Source organism: Heterodontus francisci, chromosome 34 (assembly GCF_036365525.1).
Source record: "Heterodontus francisci isolate sHetFra1 chromosome 34, sHetFra1.hap1, whole genome shotgun sequence".
In the NCBI taxonomy this organism is placed as follows: domain Eukaryota; kingdom Metazoa; phylum Chordata; class Chondrichthyes; order Heterodontiformes; family Heterodontidae; genus Heterodontus; species Heterodontus francisci.
This window is the reverse complement of record NC_090404.1, coordinates 15,734,665-15,756,672: the sequence shown is the minus strand read 5'-3', so window position 1 is coordinate 15,756,672 and position 22,008 is coordinate 15,734,665. Positions and strand designations below refer to the sequence as shown.

At 50.0% G+C, this 22,008-nt stretch overlaps 1 protein-coding gene across 1 annotated transcript in view; it reads left to right on the top strand.

Moving 5' to 3' along the window:
* The first annotated feature begins 974 nt into the window (after nucleotides 1-974).
* The window catches only part of si:ch211-63p21.1 (polycomb group protein Pc), a 36,665-nt gene continuing 15,631 nt past the window's right edge, over nucleotides 975-22,008 (top strand). Inside the window, exons 1-4 of the mRNA XM_068014462.1 lie at nucleotides 975-1,195; nucleotides 7,302-7,481; nucleotides 13,895-13,999; nucleotides 14,413-14,498. Coding sequence (XP_067870563.1) covers nucleotides 1,064-1,195; nucleotides 7,302-7,481; nucleotides 13,895-13,999; nucleotides 14,413-14,498 — 503 coding nt within the window. The 5' untranslated portion in view covers nucleotides 975-1,063. The remainder of the gene's footprint in view (nucleotides 1,196-7,301; nucleotides 7,482-13,894; nucleotides 14,000-14,412; nucleotides 14,499-22,008) is intronic.

Sequence of the window (22,008 nt, the reverse complement as noted above, 5' to 3'; positions counted from 1 at the left end):
ATCTAAAGACCTCTATCAAGTCACCTCTCAGCTTTCTCTGTTCTAGAGTCCCAGACTTTTCAGACTTTCCTGATAGTTCTGGTATCATTCTTGTGATTTTTGATGCACCTTCTCCAGTGCCTCGAAAACCTTTTTTTTTGCAATACGGAGACCAAAACTGTGCACAATCCTCCAAGTGTGGTCTGATCAAGGCTCTATACAAGTGTAACATAGCTTTAACAGCCTCCGCGAGAAATAAGCCCCAGCGCTCAGCTTACTATTTCTGGGAATGGCCTTTTTTAAAACTGTGGGCTTCTTTTAGTGATTTGAGCGGATGATCTGGGTTGGCGCACGTGATGGGCTGCTGCACGGTGGGAGGTGCCCCCCACCCCCCTTCAGCGATGGGACATTTGCACAGGGTTGCCCAGCTTTGGCGGCCAAGGTCGGGGCCTTCGAATCAGAAGCCTGTAGGGAATGGTGGAGGGGGAGATCGTCTGGCATTCCCGGCCATTGATCTTCCGTCAAATCAGCAGAAATGGATTGACTCTTCGCCCGTCTCATTGCTGCCTGTGGGATCTTGCTGTGCCTGACCGCCCCCCCCACCACCCACCCAAAAATGGCCGCCCTCCGAACTGTGCCTCGACGGAATAGATGGCAGGTGGGGGGCAACTGAGCAAACTTCTGGCCCCCATCCCAACATAGCCTAACCCTCAGAGTGGCTCAACAGGCAACCCCCCCTGCCCCTCCCCCTCCCCCTCCCCCACCCCCAACCTCCGCCCCGCCCCCAACCTCCGCCCCGCCCCCAATCTCCGCCCCGCCCCTTGCGCGTGCCGCGCCTGTGACGTCATAAAGGGGATTTGTCCACCAGCCCAGCCCGTCGCTCACAACGTCACCCCCGCCACTCATCGCTTGCCGGCTGATTGGCCGGACGGCGGTGACGTAGAATGGGTGGGGGCGGGGCTTTGGGCGCACCGGAGGTTTTAAAAAGGGCGGGCGGCGCTGCGGCGTTGCGCAGTCAGTGTCGCTGGGTGCTGAGTGAGGCAGTGGGGTCAGCAGCGGCCAGTCCGTACATAAGCGAGGCAACATGCGCAGAGCGCGCCGTAACCGCCGGCTAACGGCCAGCCAGCCGAACCTCCCCAACTCGGGCTCCAGGCGCCGCGGCCGGATCGGCTCGTCCTCCAGCAGCGACAACTCGGCAGCCGGACCCGAGTACGAGGTAACCCCCGGAGGGGCCGCCACTGATTCTGCCAGAGCGACACTCACTCCCGCCAACCAGTTTAACTAGTGGTTAACTAGCTTCACCCTAACTTGGGCTAAAGTTATCAATGAACTCAAACTACCAGTTGTTACACCCCGGGGGGGCAGCATTGCCATAGCAGTTAAACGTGTGGTCGATGTTGACTAGAATGTGTTAACTAGTTTAACTAGTGGTGAACTAGCTTCACCCGAACTTGGGCTAAAGTTGTCAATGAACTCTCAAACTGCCAGTTACTCCCTGGGGGCTGCAGTTAAATGTGTGGTAGATGTTGACTAGAATGTGTTAACTAGTTTAACTAGTGGTGAACTAGCTTCACCCGAACTTGGGCTAAAGTTATCAATGAACTCTCAAACTGCCAGTTACTCCCCGGGGGCTGCAGTTAAACGTGTGCTAGATGTTAACTAGAATTTGTTGACTAGTTTAACTAGGGAAGTCGGAGTGTGTTTAAAAAGCCCTCTTGAGGTCGCCTGTAGTGCGTGGTTAAAAGTGATGCTGGGAAGCTGACAATTAGTCTTGTTAACTAGCTGTTAACTAGCGATATTAACTCTTGTTGGCACAAGCTTGCAATGACAATACCTGCCCACTTCTGAGTCTTCAATGGCCAGTGGTTGAATTTGTAAGCTGTTGATATTTCGGGTCTGGGCATCTGCGGAGAGACACCGAGTCGACAAAAGTTTTGAGTCGGATGTGACTGTTCAGAACCAAAGGAAGGTAGAAATGTGATTTGGTTTTATGCTGTTGAAAGTGGGGAGTGCAGAGGAAGAAGAAATAGTGATGGGGTAGGGGGTGGGAGAGGTGAAATATTAAAGTTGATGTGGAATGAAAGGCAAAGATGGTTGTCATGAAAGACAAAGCATCTGTCTGGAGAGAGTGTTAATGGCAGAATAATGAACAGCTCTGTCTGGAAGCAAAAAAAAAGGAAATCAAACTTAAGACAGGCACATGGTTTAAAATTGCGTTAGTAATGTGATTTGTACTCATCTCTACAATATTAGCTGTGGGTTACTTGGTTTAATTTTGTAAAAAAAAACTATACATACCTATTTAAAACTTGCTGTTTTATTAAACAAGCTTCACTTCGTTTTAGTTTGTTAGCTTAGCATTTAAAAACTGAACTTTAGGGTGAATTTTGAAAATATTGACCAGTATTAGTCGATATCCCATGGCATTGCTCATGTTGACTAGGATGAGATGTCAGCTGTGGCTCAGTGGGTCTCTCTCTTGCCTCTGAGTCAGAGTGGCGTTGGTTTGAGTTCCCACGCCAGAGATTCGAATCCTCTTAATTCAGAGTCGACACTCCTGGTGTCAAGACTGCGAGAGCACATCACTGCCTGAGCTGCCATCTTTCGGATAAGACTGAGGGTCCTGTCTGTCCCCCTCGGATGGACGTAAAATATCTCTCGGCCACTATTTTGAAGAAAAGCGGGGAGTTCTCCTCATTGTCCTGGGGCCAATATTTATCCCTCAGCTAACAGCTGAATAACAGATAATCTGGTCACTTATCACAGTGCTGTTTGTGGGAGCTTGCTATGCACAAATTGTCTGCCGTGTTTCCTACATTACCACATCAACTGCTTTTCGAGAAGGTACCTCCACTGCTGTAAATGTTTTGGGATGTCCCGAGTTCGTGAAACCAGTACCGGAATAAGTTTTTCCAACGTGCTCTTCTAAAAGGTGAGCCGTATTGTACCTGTGATATGTCTTTTTTTTTTATTCATTCACAGGATGTGTGTGTCCGTTTATTGTCCATCCCTAAATTGCCCTTGAGAAGGTGTTGGTGAGCCGCCTTCTTGAGCCACTGCAGTCCATGTAGGGTAGGTACACCTATTGTGCTGTTAGGGCGTTCCAGGATTTTGATCCAGCAACAGTGAAGGAACGGTGATATAGTTCCATGTCAGAATGGTGTTTGATTTGGAGGGGAACTTGCAGGTGGTGGTGTTCCTATGCGTCTGCTGCCCTTGTTCTTCTAGGTGGTTGAAGTCGTGGGTTTGAAAGGTGCTGTCGAAGGAGGCTTGGTGAGTTGCTGCAGTGCATCTTGTAGATGGCTCACGCTGCTGCCACTGTGTGTCGGTGGGGGAGAGAGTGCACGTTTATGTTGATGGATGGGATGCCAATCAAGCGGGCTGCTTTGTCCTGGATGGTGTCGAGCTTCTTGAGTGTTGTTGGAGCTGCACCCATCCAGGCAAGTGGAGAGTATTCCATCACACTCCTGACTTGTGCCTTGTAGATGGTGGACAGGCTTTGGGGACTCAAGAGGTGAGTTACCACAGAATTCCCAACCTCTGACCTGCTCTTGTAGTCACAGTATTTGTGGCTACTCCAGTTCAGTTTCTGGTCAATGGTAACCCCCAGGATGTTGAGAGTGGGGCATTCAGTGATAGTATTGCTTTGATTGTCAAGCGGAGATGGTTAGATTCTCTCTTGTTTGAGATGGTCATTGCCTGGCACTTGTGTGGTGTGAATGTTACTTGTCACTTATCAGCCCAAGCCTGGATATTGTCTAGGTGTTGCTGCCTATGGACATGGGCTGCATCAGTATCTGAGGAGTCGCAAATGGTGCTGAACATTGTGCAGTCATCAGCGAACATCCCCACTTCTGACCTGAGGATGGAGGGAAGTTCATTCATGAAGCAGCTGAAGATGGTTGGGCCTAGGACACTACCCTGAGGAACTTCTGCTGCGATGTCCTGGGACTGAGATGATTGACCTCCAACAACCACAACCATCTTCCTTTGTGCTAGGTATGACTCCAACCAGCAGAGAGATTTCCCCCCGATTCTCATTGACTCCAGTTTTGCGAGGGCTCCTTGATGCCATACTCTGTCAAATGCTGCCTTGATGTCAAGGGCATTCACTCTCTCCTCACCTCTGGAGTTCACCTCTTTTGTCCATGTTTGGACCAAGGCTGTAATGAGGTCAGGAGCCAGGTGGCGCTGGCGGAACTCAAACTGAGTGTCAGTGAGTCGGTTATTGCTGAGCAAGTGCCGCTTGATAGCACTGTTGACGATCCCTTCCATCACTTTTCTGAAACCGATGGGATGGTAATTGGCTGTATTGGATTTGTACATTTTTTTTGTGGATAGGACGTGCCTGGGTAATTTTCCACATTGTTGGGTAGATACCTTTGTTGTAGCTGTACTGGAACAGCTTGGGCAGCCAAGCACAGATACCCTTGAAGGTCACAAAGCCCCTCAGCGCTAAGATTCCTACAGTTGGTTAGAGATTAATTGCTGTTTGGTGGAGGTAACTCTTTGAGTTGGCCCAAGATCCAAAGAAACCAGGATGAAACGATTGGCAGTTTTTTGACGCTCAAGTGTAGATTCTGTGAAGAGTGATCGATTTGTTGATCGTTTGTTTGCAACATGCTAAAAATCTAGCCTTGGCATGCACTTGGTGTAAATGATTCATCTAAGTGACACGTTTTACTGACGCACTCTCCCATCACACTTTATTGAGCCTCCAACTCAGTGATCAATGCCACGGGTGATCAACTAATTAGCACACTGGGTTATGTACCTGTTGTACCCAAAAATAAACTCTGTTGCGATTCTTTTCAGCAAACATTATTGCATCAGAGGCCATATTGTTACTCGTGTTAGCTGTTGCATATTCCATTGAAGGAGCCCATGCTCGGCCAGCATTTAGTACCCATCCTAATTGTACTTGACGACTGAGAGTCAACCAGATGGGTTTTTACAACAATCGACAATGGGTTCATGGTCACCATTAGACTAGCTTTTAATTCCAGATTTATTAATTGAATTCAGATTTCTCCATCTGCTGTGGTGGGATTTGAACCCATGTCCCCAGTGCATTAGCCTGGGACTCTGGATTGCTAGTCCAGTGACATTACCACTACGCCAGCACCTCTTCACAAAGGGCAGGGTTTTTTTAAAATGCATCCTTGGGATGGCATGGCTGCCTTTATTGCCCATCCCTGGTAGCCCTGAGAAGATGGGGACCGGCTGCTGCCTTGAGTGGCTGCTCTCTGTCTCTGTTCTTAGGTTGCTGATTCCCTCCCCCCCCCCCCCCCCCCCCCCCAAACAAGGAGTTGGGAGGGACTGAGGAGGGTTGACACTGGTCTAGTGAATTCCTACTGGGAAGTGGGTGTGTGTGTGTAGGTTGAAGGAGCTGTCCCTGGCTCCACTGTGGAATACCCTGGGCTCACATGAGGAATGTGCCAGATGGGCGAAACCTCATGTCTACTATTAGTGACTTGGGCTTCCACGACTGAAGGGGATGGTGAATCTCCTCTCTGGGAAGGGTTGGCACACATCTGAGCGGAGTCACTTGTGGAGGGGAAACTGCGTACTCCCCTTTCAAGCACATCTGGTCCAAATGGGTACAGGCAGTGGAGTTTAGCACGAGCTCGGGTTTCGAGTTCAGAGTAAGGACACGAAGCGGACAAGGCAACTGTTGAAATAATACAGGGGAGGCAGTGGTGAGTGGCAGTGTCACTGGACTAGTAATCCCAGAAGCCTAATGCTCTGGGGACATGGGTTCAAATCCCACCACAGATGGTGAAAAGTGAATTCAATTAATCTGGTATTAAAGAACAGGTCTAATGGTGACTGAAACCATTGTCAGTTGTTGTAAAAACCCATCTGGTTCACGAATGTCCTTTAGGGAAGGAAATCTGCTGTCCTTACCTGGTCTGGAACACGTGACCCCCCAGACCCACAGCAATGTGGTTTACTCTTTAAATAATCCTTCTGAAATGGCCCAGTGAGCCACTCAGTTGTCAAGGGCGAACAAGGATGGGCAAAAAATGCTGGCCTAGCCGGTGACACCCACGTCCCATGAACAAATAAAAAAAAAAATCAAGTCTGGTAGCAACGAAAGGGTTTCAGCAGCTGATAGGCTCGAGGTGGGTAACGTGCGAAGGTGGAAGTCGATGGACAGCATGTGGGGCGTCGAGGTTTTGAGACGGGTCAGCAGTTTGCAAGTACAGAGGGGAGGAGGGTGGGCCTTTTGAAAGGGAAGGGGCATAGTACCCGAAGAGCTGGAACGACGTCTAATGTCAGGTGGCACAAAGGCCCAGAAAAGGAAGTTGGCCGGTCGGCAGTTGAGTGGGAATGGGGTCTAGGCAGAGCAAGAGGTGGCTCACGAAGTAGATTGGGCCTACATTCTCTGGAGTTTAAAAGAATGAGTAGCGATCTCATTGAAAGGTGTAAAGTTCTTGAGAGGTTGTTTATCTTAGCTGGAGAGACTAGAACTGGGGGGGGGGTCGTAACCTCAGGGTGGGGGGGTGGGGGGGGGGTGGTGGAGGAGAGAGGGGGTGGCCGTTTATCAGCCCGAGGAGAGATATTTCTTCACTCGGTTGAGTCTTTGGAATTCGTCACCCCAGAGCGCAGTGTTGGACGTATTCAGTAGACTTTTGGGCACTTAAGGAATCATGGGATGTGGGAGATCAGGAAGGAAAGTGGAGTATAAGCAGAAAATCAGCCGTGATCCTACTGAACGGCGGAGCAGGCTCCACGCCTCCTACTGACGTTTGTGGGCAGGGTGAGCTTGGAGGAACATTGAGGGGAGAAGGGAGGAAAAACCAGAGAAAGATACGGGCTCAGGCCGAGGGCAGGAGTGTGCCCTGGGGAGAGGATTTCACTTGCAAGGCAGGAGGATTCGACTTGGGCAGCTGAACGAATGAGAGAATGTTCTCCGTTTCGGCGACAAAGCCGTCTGTGAGCAGCTTAGCACTTTCCTGGAGGTGAACTCTCCTGGAGGCGCTAGTCAGAGGGGGTATAGGTTTCACGGGCGCTGGTCACCACCCCCCCCCCCCCCCCCCCCCCCCAACGCCTCTCCGATGCGACCATTTTAAATGTTGGAGCCGAGACGGTAGGAAATTCGCCCACAAAGGGCAGCGCAGCCAGACCCAACCCTGTCCGCACTCGACCTCCATGCACATTCCAACAGGCTAGCCTGGATCCCGGTCAGCAGCAGGTGCATCAGCTACAACATAGACCAAGGCACTGAATGACGCAGTTACCTGCTGATCAATTGGGGAGAGACAGTGATAATACCTTAACTTGTTGTTTTGTTCCCTCCCTCTGTGTCTGTTCTACAGGTGGAAGCTATCCTGAGTTCTCGATACATAGAGGGGGGTGTGGAGTACTTGCTGAAGTGGAAGGGGTACAACTCCAGAGCCAACACCTGGGAGCCCATTGAGAATCTACAGGGCTGCCACAGGCTCGTCAATGAATACCACGCCCTATTGGATCGAGACCTGGCTGGATCACCCGCCCAGGTACGTATTTCCAGTTGTCCTGTGCGGTCGCTTTAACTGTGAGGTGGGGGGATGTGGGTGAGAGGAACAGAATGAATTCGCAGTCCATGGCTGTACCCACTGTGACACCACTCCCAACACTGGTCGGGCAGGGATGGCGTATTTCGTTTGGTTCTTCTGCGCTCCTTTACTCGCATCATCCTGGCCACCTTGCTCCCTCAATAATTACTTTAGCGTCTGCTGCCTCTTGCTTTGCCGCGGAGCTTGACAGCGGGTGGCGAGGGCAGCTCTGCACCAAGCTGGCACCACAGTGCCAAGCACAAAATGGGGCATCATCTGGAACTATTGAGATAATTGGAAGATTGAGCGAGCAGTGAGTGGGGGGAGGGGGTGCTACGTAATGGGAGAACCTGCAGGCAGCAAGTCAATACCCCAGCATAATAAAGGTTAATAAGGCCATTTACAGAAGGCATTCATTTCTAGAAGGGTAGAATTGATCAGCAAAGTGTTAAACTTGGTTAGACCACACCTGGAGTACTGTGCACAGCTCTGGTCTCTGTATAATTAAAAGGACACAGTCAGTGGAGAAGGTGGAAAAAAGGATTCACTCAGGTGGTACCAGGACTGAGAGGATGTGCTTGTCCAGAAAGATTGAACAGACTGTGACTCTTCTGCAGAAAAGAGAAGGCTGGTGGGGGGAGGGGGGGTTTGGGGGTGGGTGATTTAATGGAGGTCAAGAAAGTTATTGCAGGGGTTTGATAGAGTTGTAGAGAAAATGTTTTCACTTGTGGAGAAGAGCTAACAATATAAGATAATCCCTAATCATTCCAATCGGGAATTCATGAGAAACTTCTTTACCCAGAGAGTGGTGAAAATGTGTAACTCACTACCACAGGGAGTGTCTGAGGGAAATAGCATAGGTACATTTAGGGGGAAGCTAGACAAGGATTTGGGGGACAGTGTAGAGGGAGCTTTACTCTGTATCTAACCCCGTACTGTACCTGTTCTGGGAGTGTTTGATGGGGACAGTGTAGAGGGAGCTTTACTCTGTATCTAACCCCGTACTGTACCTGTCCTGGGAGTGTTTGATGGGGACAGTGTAGAGGGAGCTTTACTCGGTATCTAACCCAGTGCTGTGCCTGTCCTGGGAGTGTTTGATGGGGACAGTGTAGAGGGAGCTTTACTCGGTATCTAACCCCGTACTGTACCTGTTCTGGGAGTGTTTGATGGGGACAGTGTAGAGGGAGCTTTACTCTGTATCTAACCCCGTACTGTACCTGTCCTGGGAAAGTTTGATGGGGACAGTGTAGAGGGAGCTTTACTCTGTATCTAACCCCGTTTTTTTTCTTCTTTTTTTTCTTCTCTTTTTCTTTCTACCCCCGTACTGTACCTGTCCTGGGAGTGTTTGATGGGGACAGTGTAGAGGGAGCTTTACTCGGTATCTAACCCAGTGCTGTGCCTGTCCTGGGAGTGTTTGATGGGGACAGTGTAGAGGGAGCTTTACTCTGTATCTAACCCCGTACTGTACCTGTCCTGGGAAAGTTTGATGGGGACAGTGTAGAGGGAGCTTTACTCTGTATCTAACCCCGTTTTTTTTTTCTTTTTTTTTCTTCTCTTTTTCTTTCTACCCCCGTACTGTACCTGTCCTGGGAGTGTTTGATGGGGACAGTGTAGAGGGAGCTTTACTCTGTATCTAACCCCGTGCTGTACCTGTTCAGGGAGTATTTGATGGGGACAGTGTAGAGGGAGCTTTACTCTGTATCTAACCCCGTGCTGTACCTGTCCTGGGAGTGTTTGATGGGGACAGTGTAGAGGGAGCTTTACTCTGTGCTTCCTTTTCCTCGCTGATCCCAAGACAACACTTTCTACCCCATTGTCCTTGTGCTCCCTCTCGGGGCTGAGTGAAACCAGGCCGCTGGGTGAGATTAGTGTGTGCTTTTCTAAAAATACATCTGACGTCCTCTGACTATCAGATGTGATTGCTGCGGAGGCGTTTTCCCAATTAGCAAGTGTTTCTATATTTAACCACAACACAGCTGTGCACCAGCCAGCCTGCCTTCGGGCGAGAGAGGACTGGCGGCTGGAAATGGAAGTCGCTGGGGGGAGGGTAGGTTGTCATTTAACCTTCTTGTTCTTTTACTTCTTTGCTGGGCTGAACTGCTGCAAGGTATCCATTCACCGAATCTCCGAGTTACTGGAGATGGTGGGGAGGGGAACCAGAGTGCAGGCTGGGAGGGATTACTGAGTGACGGTTTGAGGGAGCTGGGTTAACATCAGTTGAGATAGTCACGCAGGGTAAAAAAATAAGTAATGGATGTGAACTGAACACCAGTCAGGCCACTGTTCGAGTACCATGTGCAGCTTCATATGTGCCTTTATCCGAAGCCATAGAGTGTGAAAGTGTAGATTCACCAAATAGGACAGACTTGAGACACTTGGCAATTTTACGCTGGGGTAGAGAAGGCCGAGGATGTTTAGGGAAGGTTTTTCAAATTCGGAAGCATTTTAATGGACTGAACAGGGTGAGAATATTTCTCCTGGTTGGGTAGACAGTGACGAGGGACGATCTATTTCAAATCCTTACATGTGTGAGGAGGAAAGGTCGAGGTAATTTGTTAATCAAAGGTAGAGACAGATGTGTGGAGTCCGGGGCAGTGGGATTAGTTTGGGATCGATACAGGGCTATGGGGAGTGAGCGGGGCAGTGGGATTAGTTTGGGATTGATACAGGGCTATGGGGAGAGAGTGGGACAGTGGGATTAGTTTGGGATTGGTACAGGGCTATGGGGAGAGAGTGGGACAGTGGGATTAGTTTGGGATCGATACAGGGCTATGGGGAGTGAGCGGGGCAGTGGGATTAGTTTGGGATCGATACAGGGCTATGGGGAGTGAGCGGGACAGTGGGATTAGTTTGGGATCGATACAGGGCTATGGGGAGTGAGCGGGGCAGTGGGATTAGTTTGGGATCGATACAGGGCTATGGGGAGTGAACGGGACAGTGGGATTGGTTTGGTATCGATACAGGGCTATGGGGAGAGTGGGGCAGTGGGATTAGTTTGGGATTGATACAGGGCTATGGGCAGAGAGTGGGGCAGTGGGATTAGTTTGGGATTGATGGCTATGGGGAGTGAGTGGGGCAGTGGGATTAGTTTGGGATTGATACAGGGCTTTGGGGAGAGAGTGGGACAGTGGGATTAGTTTGGGATCGATACAGGGCTATGGGGAGTGAGCGGGGCAGTGGGATTAGTTTGGGATCGATACAGGGCTATGGGGAGTGAGCGGGACAGTGGGATTAGTTTGGGATCGATACAGGGCTATGGGGAGTGAGCGGGGCAGTGGGATTAGTTTGGGATCGATACAGGGCTATGGGGAGTGAGCGGGACAGTGGGATTGGTTTGGTATCGATACAGGGCTATGGGGAGAGTGGGGCAGTGGGATTAGTTTGGGATTGATACAGGGCTATGGGCAGAGAGTGGGGCAGTGGGATTAGTTTGGGATTGATGGCTATGGGGAGTGAGTGGGGCAGTGGGATTAGTTTGGGATTGATACAGGGCTATGGGGAGTGAGTGGGGCAGTGGGATTAGTTTGGGATCGATACAGGGCTATGGGGAGAGAGTGGGGCAGTGGGATTAGTTTGGGATTGATACAGGGCTATGGGGAGAGAGTGGGACAGTGGGATTAGTTTGGGATTGATACAGGGCTATGGGGAGAGAGTGGGACAGTGGGATTAGTTTGGGATTGATACAGGGCTATGGGGAGTGAGCGGGGCAGTGGGATTCGTTTGGGATTGATACAGGGCTATGGGGAGTGAGCGGGGCAGTGGGATTAGTTTGGGATTGATACAGGGCTATGGGGAGAGAGTGGGACAGTGGGATTAGTTTGGGATTGATACAGGGCTATGGGGAGAGAGCGGGACAGTGGGATTAGTTTGGGATTGATACAGGGCTATGGGGAGTGAGCGGGGCAGTGGGATTAGTTTGGGATTGATACAGGGCTATGGGGAGAGAGTGAGGCAGTGGGATTAGTTTGGGATTGATACAGGGCTATGGGGAGTGAGTGGGGCAGTGGGTTTAGTTTGGGATTGATACAGGGCTATGGGGAGAGAGTGAGGCAGTGGGATTAGTTTGGGATTGATACAGGGCTATGGGGAGTGAGTGGGGCAGTGGAATTTGATCTGAGATTGCTCTCCCGAAGAGCTGGCCAGACATGATGGACCGAGTGACTGCTTTGCATGATGTAAACTGCTGTTATATGTTCAAGGTGCTATGATGACTTGGAGGTGAAATGTGGGCAGGCTGTATCTCCCTTGACGTTGAGAATGGCATCTCCTGGAGCCACTTTGAAATATCAATGACAACTTGCCTTTATGTAGCACCTATAACCTAGTGAATTGTCCCAGGGTGCCTCAGAGGAGTGCTATCAAACATTGAGTTTGAGCCACGTAAAGAGGTACTAAGACAGCTGGAGATAGGTTTGAAGGTGAATCTGAACAAGAGGCGGAGGAGGGGCTGAGGGTGGGAATTCCAGAGCTTCGGACCCAGAAGGCGGAAGATACAATCATGACTGGGAACGAATAAAATCGGGAGTTTGTTCGAGGGCAGAATTGGAGGGTTGTCGGGCTGGAGGAGTTTAGAAATAGTTTTGAGTAAGGTTGTGGAGGGGTTTGAAATGAGAATTTTAAAGTCGAGGCATTGCCAGACCGGGAGCCAATGTAGGTTTTGGATTCTCTGGCCCTCCCCCACCCTTTGGCTAAGGGGCACTGAGCCGAGCAAGCAGACACGCTACAAGCTGTCTTGTGTGCTTCCCTGCTGCTGGAAACACACTGCGTTACCCCCTCGCACTCCCCACCCATCCCCTTTACCTCACTTCTTCACTCAACCTGTACCCGACACTACCCCATGTGGACCCTGAGCTGCACTTCAAACCTCCCATTCAATCCATCGCTGAGACTTCTCAATCCTGCCTAGAATCTCTGTTTCACGCCAGAGAAGGAGACCATTGGGCCCATCGTGGCTGTTCTTGCCCTCTTTGCAGCAGCCATCTGCTGCCTCCTATTCCCTGTCCCCTGCTCCCTTTAGACCTGTTGTCCCCACCCCACCCCATGCTAGCTCTCAGAGCTCTGCAGTCAGCACCTTTCCCCAGTCATCCTACCACCTGCTTGTCCTCTATCTCAAAGTGCTGCCCCCTCCTTCCAATTCTCCCACTCTTTTCCCCAGACCCTTTCATATATTTATCCCCTTATCTTTTCAAAGCTCTCGTGGGTTCTGTTCCACCTGATGCAGCAGTCCACACATTTAAACAATCATCTGCCTCCTCTTAAAAATAAAAAATCTTCTAACCTTTCTAGCCCCTCATTCTTTGAGTGATATATTATTGGACTCCAGTCACTGACTCCCCGACCAGTGGAACTGCCTCTGCAGCAGAGTTGGGTGGCTTCTCGTGATGCACAGTGTTCTATTAATACCCTGCCTGTCACTCCCTCGAGGCGGTGGAGCCAGTGTCTGTGGGGTGACGTCAGTCCTCCTCACCGGTCATCATGCTGCAGGCTGTGACTTTGCAAGTCACTGTCCTGGAGGAGTTTTCCCACTGTCAGCTCCCTGCCTCCTGTTACTGAGAGGGTGACCTTTAATCCCTGTTACATAAATGACTCAGACTCACCAGAACTGAGCAGTTCACAGCTTGTAAAAGAGAATGGTTTGCTCCCGTCTGGTGCCTTGCGGCTCATGTACGTCTGTCAGCTCCTGTGCATGTACAGCCCATAATGAGAACAACTTGCATTTATATATTGCCTTTAACATAAAACATCCCACAGCATTTCACAGGAGCATTATAAAGCAAAAAGACACATAACCACATAAGCTGGTATGAGGGCAGACTGCCAAAAGCGTGGTCAAAGAGGTCGGTTTTAAGGAGCGTCTTAAAGGAGGCGAGAGAGAGAGAGGCGGAGAGGTTCAGGGAGGGAATTCCAGAGCTCGGGGCCCAGGCAGCTGAAGGCACTTCCGCCACTGGTGGAGAGATTAAAATCGGGGGATGCTGAAGAGGCCGGAATTAGAGGAACGCAGAGATCTCGGAGGGTTGTGGGGTCTGAAGGGGATTACAGAGATAGGGAGAGGGGGCAGGGCCTTGGAAGGATGTGAAATCAAGAGACGTGGGTGAGGTGCGGGGATAAAAGGGGATGATTCGCTCCCGTCTGGTACCATCCAACCTGTTTGCGAGACTTTATTGCTCTTAATCTTTTGAGTTCTAGGTAAGGGTTGTCTGTGTTCTGGAAAAGAACAGTGTGACTCAAGTATCAAGTGATCCCAGCTCGGGCACACGCAGCTTGGAAGAGTACAGTACTCTTGCACGAGCTTAATAATGTGCTGCATGGCAAGCTGTGGGTTCCCCCCCAACTTTCTATCTTGTACTGATGGCTGTTTGCATGTTCTTCCTCAGGCCCCAGAAGAGCTTGTTGAATTAACAGAGGAGGATCCCAAACCAGTGGCATGCGGAATGACGAATGGGATTGGCACAAGCCACTCGGAGGGCTACGGGACGGAGGTGATTGACTTGATTCCAGCTTTTAGTTTGCACGGGGGGGAGCAAGCACACAGGGTGAGGTATCGAGCAGTGTTGACTGCTTTGACAGCCAGGCCTTGATCCTGCCCTCAGTCGGCAGATATTGGGAGACAGCCGTTGGGAGTGGTTGGTGTGGTGGAAGGGGCGAGAGGGTGGCGGAGGGGCAGCTTCCGGAGTGACACCAGTTGCTGATCTCAGCAGGAGTAACAGGGTAGTGATTCGGAGCAGGAACCTGAGCCGTGTTTCTGCCTAAACCATCCAGAGACCCAATGGTAGCCGCTCTACGGGCAACTTGTCCCCTGCCCTGTCGTCCCGCCCAACAGCCCGCCTTTCCCACCACCATCTGTTTCATGTGTGACCTTGTTTTTTTTCCCCCCCCCCCTACTTGTTGACAGGAGCCAAACACAGACCCCGAGGTGGAGCCAGATGACCTGCCAGGTGGGAGTGATGGAGACGCTGATGTCGAGGATGCTGAGGGCAGGTATTAAGGCAAATCCGTTCAATTGTGCATTGAAGCACAGTCATCACTTATCAATCAATTCTAACCTGGTGCCGGCCACGGCCCCGCACCCAGATAGGAGTCCGTCGCTTTATCTGTCCGCTGCTCATTCAGGCCGTGAGTGAGAGGGAGCTAGGCCCAGCATTCGTGTTGGAGCTTATTATAGCATGGCCACCATTCAGATGCCTGAAAATTGGCTGCTGTGCTTCTTGCATACCAGCAGTGACACTGGTTCATAGCACTTTGGACTATTTGAGGTAGTGCAAGACGATGTAAAAATGCAAAGTCCTTTTACCTTTGAGAGATTTGGACAGGCTGTGTGTTAGTGATGGAGGAGCTGGTATCTGAGAGTGAGACAGGCTGTGTGTTAGTGATGGAGGAGCTGGTATCTGAGAGTGAGACAGGCTGTGTGTTAGTGATGGAGGAGCTGGTATCTGAGAGTGGGACAGGCTGTGTGTTAGTGATGGAGGAGCTGGTATCTGAGAGTGAGACAGGCTGTGTGTTAGTGATGGAGGAGCTGGTATCTGAGAGTGGGACAGGCTGTGTGTTAGTGATGGAGGAGCTGGTATCTGAGAGTGGGACAGGCTGTGTGTTAGTGATGGAGGAGCTGGTATCTGAAAGTGAGACAGGCTGTGTTAGTGATGGAGGGGCTGGTATCTGAGAGTGGGACAAGCTGTGTTAGTGATGGAGGAGCTGGTATCTGAGAGTGGGACAGGCTGTGTTAGTGATGGAGGGGCTGGTATCTGAGAGTGAGACAGGCTGTGTGTTAGTGATGGAGGAGCTGGTATCTGAGAGTGGGACAGGCTGTGTGTTAGTGATGGAGGAGCTGGTATCTGAGAGTGAGACAGGCTGTGTTAGTGATGGAGGAGCTGGTATCGCAAAGTGGGACAGGCTGTGTGTTAGTGATGGAGGAGCTGGTATCTGAGAGTGGGACAGGCTGTGTTAGTGATGGAGGAGCTGGTATCGCAAAGTGGGACAGGCTGTGTGTTAGTGATGAAGGAGCTGGTATCTGAGAGTGAGACAGACTGTGTGTTAGTGATGGAGGAGCTGGTATCTGAGACTGAGACAGGCTGTGTGTTAGTGATGGAGGAGCTGGTATCAGAGAGTGAGACAGGCTGTGTGTTAGTGATGGAGGAGCTGGTATCTGAGAGTGGGACAGGCTGTGTGTTAGTGATGGAGGAGCTGGTATCTGAGAGTGGGACAGGCTGTGTGTCAGTGATGGAGGAGCTGGTATCTGAGAGTGAGACAGGCTGTGTGTTAGTGATGGAGGGGCTGGTATCTGAAAGTGGGACAGGCTGTGGATGTGCGGCAAACGGCAGGACAGGAGTTGGGATGGCGTTTGTGTACGTGACTGTCCTATTCCTCTGCGCTGTGTCCCAAATTGCAGCCTGCTCATCAGGTTACTGACTAGCTGACTTCCTGTTACACGAGTTGCTGTTTGTCTGGGGCCTTTCTCCCAGTATTAAACTTGTAAACCAATCTGTCCCCTTTCCAGTCCCTCTTCAGGTACTATTTGTTGGGGGGGGGGGGAGGGGGGGAAGGAGGGTGAAGGGGGTCGAGAGCAGACATGCGCAAGGTGGAAGTTCTCGACCCATGGAATGCTGATCATGGTTCCCAACTGTGCAAAGCGTACCCGATTTCAGTCACCAGCTCCCTGAAGGTCCTGCACCATCAGTATCTCAGCTGTATTCCACCTCCGCCTGATCTGACAGGCTCTTCATTCCTCCCCCTCGCAACTTGCCATGTCTTTGAAGTGCGACATCGAGCGATGGGGGATGCGCCTCCAGCCTCTGATCCACGTTAACAGGCTGCTTTCTCTCTCTCGCAGGTATCTCAGTTCAGCAGGTTGAGATTGGACAGCAGCCTACACTTAAGACCGAGAGTTGAGTATAGATGGAGTACTAGAGGAGAGGAGTTTTATACGTCCAATAAAATTAGTTTTCACACAGTGCAGTGCAGGCTCCATCTGTCAGCTTGCTGTTAACTGAGTCAGGGCATGGGGAGGCGGGTTGGTGGTGTTCGAAGGAGTGCTGAAGTTTGGGACAAGCACCAGTCTGTCCAGCTGCTGGTTTTATTTACTGGTGAGTTGGAAGGTCCCACAGCCACCAGTGTCCCGGTGCCGAAATTTCCTCCCTCAACCAAAAGTAGCAGCCGAGCCAATTAGATGTCCACGCTGAGCTGGAAAATGGCCGTCAATTTTCCCTCCATGAAACGTGCCAGGCCCTTGAAATCCTTTTGTGCGGCCAGATACGTACAGTAACTTCAAGGGGCTGACTTGTGTGCGGGCTGCATATGAGGGTTGCTGTAAGGCCGCACAGCTTTCAGGGAATGTTGGTCTTGAGCGCCATAATCCAGGGACGACACTCCCGCTCCATCTCCCTCCCACTGAAGGAGGAAATATTGGCCCAGGACACTGGGGAGAACTCCCCAACTCTACTTCCGATAGTGACCTTTGGAATCATTAAGTCCGTTGAATGGGCAGATACCGCATCTGAAAGACGGCCCCTCCGACTGTGCGGCACTCCTTCAGCACTAGCGCCGGGAGTGCTGGCCTGGGCATTGGGCCGGATTCCTGGAATGGGACTCAATCCCACAATGTCCTCTGGCGAGGATGAGATGACCAACTGAGCCATGACTGTTTTGAATACAGCATCGGATGTCCTATTTCAGGTGTTCACTTGATAGTGAGATCAAATTAAACTCAATAATTCTCCCTGATGTCATTGTACTGCTCTGTGGTATTGCGGCATACAGAGTAAAGCTCCCTGTGTAGGATTCCTTACCATAGAGGTTTAGAGTACAGACTGAGGCCAGTCTGTAATGTCCATTTGCTGCAGCAATACAAGACTGCCCCACTTTCTCCCCAAACCACTATCATTCCAAAACTAATCCCACTGACCCACTCTCCCCAAAGCCCTGTATCAATCCAAAACTAATCCCACTGCCCCACTTTCTCCCCAAACCACTATCATTCCAAAACTAATCCCACTGACCCACTCTCCCCAAAGCCCTGTATCAATCCAAAACTAATCCCACTGCCCCACTCTCCCCAAAGCCCTGTATCAATCCCAAACTAATCCCACTGTCCCCTCTCCCCAAAGCCCTGTATCAATTCCAAAACTAATCCCACTGACCCACTCTCCCCAAAGCCCTGTATCAATCCCAAACTAATCCCACTGCCCCACTCTCCCCAAAGCCCTGTATCAATCCCAAACTAATCCCACTGTCCCCTCTCCCCAAAGCCCTGTATCAATCCCAAACTAATCCCACTGTCCCCTCTCCCCAAAGCCCTGTATCAATTCCAAAACTAATCCCACTGACCCACTCTCCCCAAAGCCCTGTATCAATCCCAAACTAATCCCACTGTCCCCTCTCCCCAAAGCCCTGTATCAATCCCAAACTAATCCCACTGTCCCCTCTCCCCAAAGCCCTGTATCAATTCCAAAACTAATCCCACTGACCCACTCTCCCCAAAGCCCTGTATCAATCCCAAACTAATCCCACTGCCCCACTCTCCCCAAAGCCCTGTATCAATCCCAAACTAATCCCACTGTCCCCTCTCCCCAAAGCCCTGTATCAATCCCAAACTAATCCCACTGTCCCCTCTCCCCAAAGCCCTGTATCAATTCCAAAACTAATCCCACTGACCCACTCTCCCCAAAGCCCTGTATCAATCCCAAACTAATCCCACTGTCCCCTCTCCCCAAAGCCCTGTATCAATCCCAAACTAATCCCACTGTCCCCTCTCCCCAAAGCCCTGTATCAATCCCAAACTAATCCCACTGACCCACTCTCCCCAAAGCCCTGTATCAATCCCAAACTAATCCCACTGACCCACTCTCCCCAAAGCCCTGTATCAATTCCCAAACTAATCCCGCTGACCCACTCTCCCCAAAGCCCTGTATCAATCCAAAACTAATCCCACTGACCCACTCTCCCCAAAGCCCTGTATCAATCCAAAACTAATCCCACTGACCCACTCTCCCCAAAGCCCTGTATCAATTCCCAAACTAATCCCACTGTCCCCTCTCCCCAAAGCCCTGTATCAATCCCCAAACTAATCCCACTGTCCCCTCTCCCCAAAGCCCTGTATCAATTCCCAAACTAATCCCACTGTCCCCTCTCCCCAAAGCCCTGTATCAATCCCAACCTAATCCCACTTCCCCCCCCCTCTCCCCATAGCCCTGTATCAATCCCAAACTACTCCCACTGTCCCATTCTCCCCCCAAAGCCCTCGATCACAGAATTGTTACAGTGCAGAAGGAGGCCTTCAGCCCATCATATCTGCACTGGCTCTCTGAAAGAGCAATTCCCTCAGTCCCATAACCCTGCACATTTTTCCTTTTCATATAACTGTCTAATTCCCTTCTGAATGCTTCAATTGAAACTGCCTCCACCACGTTCTCGGGCAGCGTATTTCAGACAATCCACTCACTAGGTGAAAAAGTTTTTCCTCGTGTCACTTTTGCTTCTCTTACCAAATACTTTAAATTTGTGCCCTCTCGTTCTCTATGCTTTCACAAGTGGGGACAGTTTCTCTCTATCTACTCTGTCCAGACCCCTCATGATTTTGAATACCTCGACCAAATCACCTCTCGGCCTTCTCTTCAAGGAAAACAGTCCTAACTTCTCCAATCTATCTTCATCACTGAAATTCCTCATCCCTGGAACCATTCTCGTGAATCTTTTCTGTACTCTCTCCACTGCCCTCAGGTCTTTCCTCAAGTGCGGTGCCCAGAATTGGATGCAATACTCCAGCTGAGGCCGGACTAGTGTCTTATACAAGTTCAACATAACTTCCTTGCTCTTGTACTCTATGCCTCTGTTAATAAAGCTCAGGATACTGTGTGCTTTATTAACTGCTCTCTCAACCTTGTTCTGCCACCTTTAATAACTTGTGCACATATAAGCCTAGGTCCCTCTGCTCCAGTACCCCCTTTAGAATTGTACCCTTTATTCTATATTGTCTCCATGTTCTTCCTACCAAAATGAATCTCCTCACATTTCTCTGCATTGAACTTCATCTGCCACCTGTCTGCCCATTCCACCAGCTTTTCTATGTCCTTTGAAGTTCTACACTACCCTCCTCACTGTTCACAATGCTTACAAGTTTCGTATCGTGTGCAGACTTTGAAATTGTTCCTTGTATGCTAAGGTCTAGATCATTAATATATTATCAGGAAAAGCAAGGGTCCCAACACTGACCCCTGAGGAACTCCACTACAAACCTTCCTCCAGCCCGAAAAACATCCATTAACGCTTACTTTTTTTCCTGTCACTCAGCCATTTTCGTATCCATGTTGCTACTGTTCCTTTTATTCCATGAGCTACAAGTTTGCTCACAGGTCTGTCGTGTGGCACTGTATCAAATGCCTTTTGAAAGTCCATGTACACCACATCAACAGCATTGCCCTCACCAACCCTCTGTTACCTCCCCAAAAAAAACTCCAGCCAGTTAGTCAAACATGATTTCACGATAAGAAAACCATGCTGGCTTTCCTTAATTAACCCACATTTGTCCATGTGACTATTGATTTTGTCCCAAATTCTTTTTTCTAGAAGTTTTCCCACCATGAAGTTAAACTGATTTGCCTGTAGTTGCTGGGCTTGTCTTTACACCCATTTTTGAACAAGGGTGTAATGTTTGCAATTCTCCAGTCCTCTGGCTCCCTCCACCCCTGAGTCTAAGGGAGACTAAAAAAATTATGGCCAGTGTCTCTGCGATTTCCACCCTCACTTCCCTCAGTATCCTTGGATGCATCTCATCCGGCCCTGGTGCTTTAGACAGATAGCCTATCTAACCTCTTTATCAATTTTAAACTCCTCTAGTCTGACTTAACTCCTGTTTCAACATTACCTGGGTTGCATCTTCTTCCTTGGTAAAGACAGATGCAAAGTATTCATTTAATACCTCAGCTATGCCCTCTGCCTCCATGTGTATATCCCCTTTCTGGTCTCTAATTGGCCCCGTTCCTCCTTTTACCACTCTTTTACTATTTATATTGCGTATAGAAAACTTTGGGATTTCCTTTAATGTTAGCTGCCAGTCTCTTCTCATGCTCTCTCTCTGCTTTTCTTATTTGCTTTTTTACTTCCCCTCTGGACCTTCTATATTCAGCCTAGTTCTCAAAGGTATTTTCTACCTGGCATCTGTCATAAGAACACTTTTTCTTCTTTATCTTAATCTCTACCTCTTTTGTCATCCAGGGGGCTCTGGATTTGTTTGCTGTACTTTTCCCCTTTGAGGGAACATACCTCGACTGTGACCAAACTATCTCCTCTTTGAAAGTAGTCCATTGTAGAGGCCTCCTTTAGGTTGGAAAAATGAACCCGAGCCCGACCCGGCCCGAGTCCCTCCGCTTTTGCCCCAAGCCCAGCCGGGCCCGAACCCGCCCCAACTTGACCCCACCTGGCCATCCGTTTGCTTACCTCCTGACTTGGAACCTCCACGAAGCCGCTGTGCGTGCGTGATGACATCATAGTGATGTCACTCGCTCACTGCGCAGACTCAGTTCCGTCCCGGACTCCCAGCTCAAGTAAGTTTTTTATTTTTAATACTTACCGGCACAGCACTGACCCAAACCGATCCCGAAAGCCGGAGCCTGAAGATGGGCCTGACCCAACCCGCCGTATGTTGTCTGGTCCCGTCTGGTTCGGGTCGGGTAGCAGGCCTCTAGCCCATTTTTCATCGACCGGTTTTCCTGCCAGCTTTTGACTCCAATTTATTCACCCCAGCTCCATTCTTACCCCATTGAAGTTGGCCTTCCCCCAGTTAATTATTCTTAACCTGGATTGTTCCTCGTCCTTTTCTATAGTCAGCCTAAACCTATGACACAATGATCACTGTCTCCTAAATGCTCTCTGACTGATACTTGATCCACTTGGCCCACCCCATTCCCAGGCACCAGGTCTAGCAGTGTCTCATTTCTTGTTGGATGAGCAACATACTGTTGTAGAAAATTTTCCTGAACACACTCCAGGAACTCTTGTCCCTCACACTATTATCCCAGTCAATGCATGGATAATTAAAGTCCCCCATTAAAACTACCCTATAATCTTTGCACCTCTCTGTAATTACCTTGCAAATTTTTTTCTCCATGCCCTGTTTCAATCCCAAACTAATCCCACTGCCCCACACTCTCCCTCTAGCTCTGCATCAATCCCAAACTCATCCCATTGCCTCACTCTCTCTCCCTAACCCTGTACCAAACCCAAACTAATCCCACTGCAGTACTTTCTCCCAATAACACTGCATCAATCCCAAACTAATCCCACTGCCCCACTATCTCCCCATCGCCCTTTAATAATCCCAAACCAATCCCACTGTCCCACTCTCTCCCCACAACCCTGTATCAATCCCAAACTAATCCCATTAACCCACTATCTCTCCATAGCCCTGTATCAATCCCAAACTAATCCCACTGCCCCATTCTCTCCCCATAGCCCTGTATCAATCCCAAATTAATCGCACTGCCCCACTCTTTCCCCATAG